This window comes from Eimeria maxima, genomic scaffold (assembly GCF_000499605.1).
Source record: "Eimeria maxima Weybridge genomic scaffold, Emw_scaff1900, whole genome shotgun sequence".
Classification (NCBI taxonomy): domain Eukaryota; phylum Apicomplexa; class Conoidasida; order Eucoccidiorida; family Eimeriidae; genus Eimeria; species Eimeria maxima.
Window position 1 is genome coordinate 1 of NW_013564804.1, and position 2,500 is coordinate 2,500.

At 53.0% G+C, this 2,500-nt stretch overlaps 1 protein-coding gene across 1 annotated transcript in view; it reads left to right on the forward strand.

Annotated features, from left to right (window-relative positions):
- Positions 1–493: 493 nt before the first annotated feature.
- The window catches only part of EMWEY_00056270 (hypothetical protein, conserved), a gene marked incomplete at both ends in the record, with an annotated part of 2,187 nt that continues 180 nt past the window's right edge, over positions 494–2,500 (forward strand). Inside the window, one exon of the mRNA XM_013480420.1 lies at positions 494–2,500. This exon is cut by the window's right edge and continues 180 nt beyond it. Coding sequence (XP_013335874.1) covers positions 494–2,500 — 2,007 coding nt within the window.

Genomic DNA, 2,500 nt, shown 5'->3' on the forward strand with positions numbered 1-2,500 from the left:
AACAAAACTGTCGGCTGCTCACTGCAGCAGAGAATGGCTGCTGCTGCTGCTGCTGTTGCTGCTGCTGCTGCTGCTGTCTTCTTTTTTCTTCTTTATATAAAATAAATAAATAAATTTAATTTTAAATATTTTATTTTATTTTATATATATTATTAACATTTTCTGCTAAACTTCTCCTGCTGCAGCAAACAACTCGTGCTGCTGTTGCTGCTGCTGTTGCTGCTGCTGCTGCTGCTGCTGCTGCCAACAGAGGCCTCTCTTACGGCCTCTCCTCCAAGGAGAAAAAAATACAAAAAATTGCAGCAAAAAGTCATTAAAGTATAAATATAAAATACCAATTCCTTGTCTGCAGCAGCAGGAGCAGCAACAGCAGCAGCAGCAGCAGCAGCAGCAGCAGAGCCAGCGGCAGCCGTATAGCGGCAGGAGCAGCAGCAGCTGCTGCTGCCTCTCATCAACGACTGCAGCACACACAACTCACAGCAGCTACCAGCATATGGAGACTGTAGAGGAGCCGCAGCAGCAGCAGTTGCTGCTGCAGCAGCAGCAACAGCAGCAGCAGCAAGTAACGCAAACTGCCGCTGCCGACGTTGCGGAAGATTTGGACGCAACAGCTACAGCAGCTGCAGAAGCAGCAGCAACAACAGCAGCAGCAACAACAACAACAGCAGCAGCAGCTGCAACAGCAACTGCAGCAGCAACAACAGCAGCACCGAGTCCAACTGCAGCAGAAGAGGAAGCAAAGACCACTCACCAACAAGCTGCAGCAGCAGACCCCCCTAGCAGCAAGCCAGCAGCAGCAGCAAAAACAGCAGCAGCAGCAGCAGATGCAGCAGCAGCTCTCCGTGAATTAAGTGAGGAAGCTTTACATGATACATACGTACGCATGCGTCGTGCTGCTGCTGCACTGCAGCAGGAGCTGCAGGAGCAGCAGCAGCTGCTGCTGCAGCACGTACGTCATCGCCGCGCTCTTGACGCCGAGCTAGCCGAGCTAAGACTTCAATGCAGCAACAGCAGCAGCAGCAGCAGCACAACAGCAGCAGGAGCAGCAGGAGCAGCAGCAAAAGGTGCAGCACAAGGAGACAGTTTATTGGTAGATATATTCCGTCGTTATAAGCAACCAGCGCAGCAGCTAGGTGAATCTTTGCGCAGCAGCATGCAGCAGCTGCAGCAGATAGTGCAACAGGAGCTGCAGCAGCTGCAGCAGCAGCAGCAAAAGGCGGAGGCAGCAAGAAGAGCAGCACTAAGACAAAAGGCGATGCAAAGACACCAAGAAAGATTGGAGCATCAAGAGATACAAAGATTAAAAAAATACCATTTGCTGCTGCAGCAGCAGCAGCAACAGCAGCAGCAGCAGCAACACCAGCAGCAGCAACAGCAACAACAACACCTGCAACACCAAATGGCGCAACAAGTGCACCCCTACCCACAGCAGCAGCTGCAGCAACAGCAGCAGCAACTGCAGCAGCAGCAGCAGGTGCGACTGCAGCCCCATCCCATGCATGTCAAGCAGCAGCAGTTACTGCAACAGCAGCAGCAGCAGCAGCAGCTTCTGCTGATCCAGCGGAAACAGCAGCAACGGCTTGCTGCTGTGGCGCAAAGAAGGAATCAGCAGCAGCAGCAGCAGCAGCGAGGCAGCAACTCCTTTATGGCTCGGCTGCAGCGCCTATTTAGCGATACAACGCCTCCTGCATCTGCAGCAGCAGCAACTGCAGCTGCTGCTAATGCTGCTGCTCCTCCTCCTACACCAGCAGCAGCAACAGCAACAGCAACAACAATCAACAAAGACTTCATCGATTCCTGTAAGCAGCAGCAACAGCAACAGCAGCAGCAGCAACAGCAGCAGCAGCAACAGCAGCAGCAGCAGCAGCAGCAGCAGCAGCAGTATCCTCCTCCCGTTCAAATGTTTCGTATTTGTTCAGACGGCGAGGCAAGTCCTTCTGCATGCAGCAGCAGCAGCGACAGCAGCAGCAGCAGCAACAGCAGCAGCAGCAGCAGCAGCAGCACTTTATTAAAGAAAGGAGCAGCAGAGGAGACAGATAATTCCTTCTTCTGTCCCTCCCAAGAAAATGACTGCATGCAAGGAACTCGTCTCCTTCCTGCTGCTGCTGCTGCTGAATCTGCTGCTGCTGCTGCTGCAGCAGCAGCAGCAGCACCTGTTGCAGCAGCTGCTGTTCTTGCTGCATGTGAGGGTTCGTTAGAAGCGGGAGAAAACAGCGAAGACTTTGCTGCTGCTGCCGCTGCCACATCTGCTGCTGCTGCTGCTGAATCTGCTGCTGCTGCTGGTGGTGCTGCTGCTGGTTGCAGCGAGGATTGTATAATAATATCTGTTATTATAGACATTGGTCCCCTCAGCAGCAATTTGCTGCTGCGTGCAACGCAGCGCTGCAGCGATGCTGCTGCTGCATGGGTAGAGGAGAATTGGTTGGCGCTGCAGCAATACAGCAGCAGCAGCAGCAGCAACAACAACAACAACAGCAGCAGCAGCAAGGTGTCTCCTAAT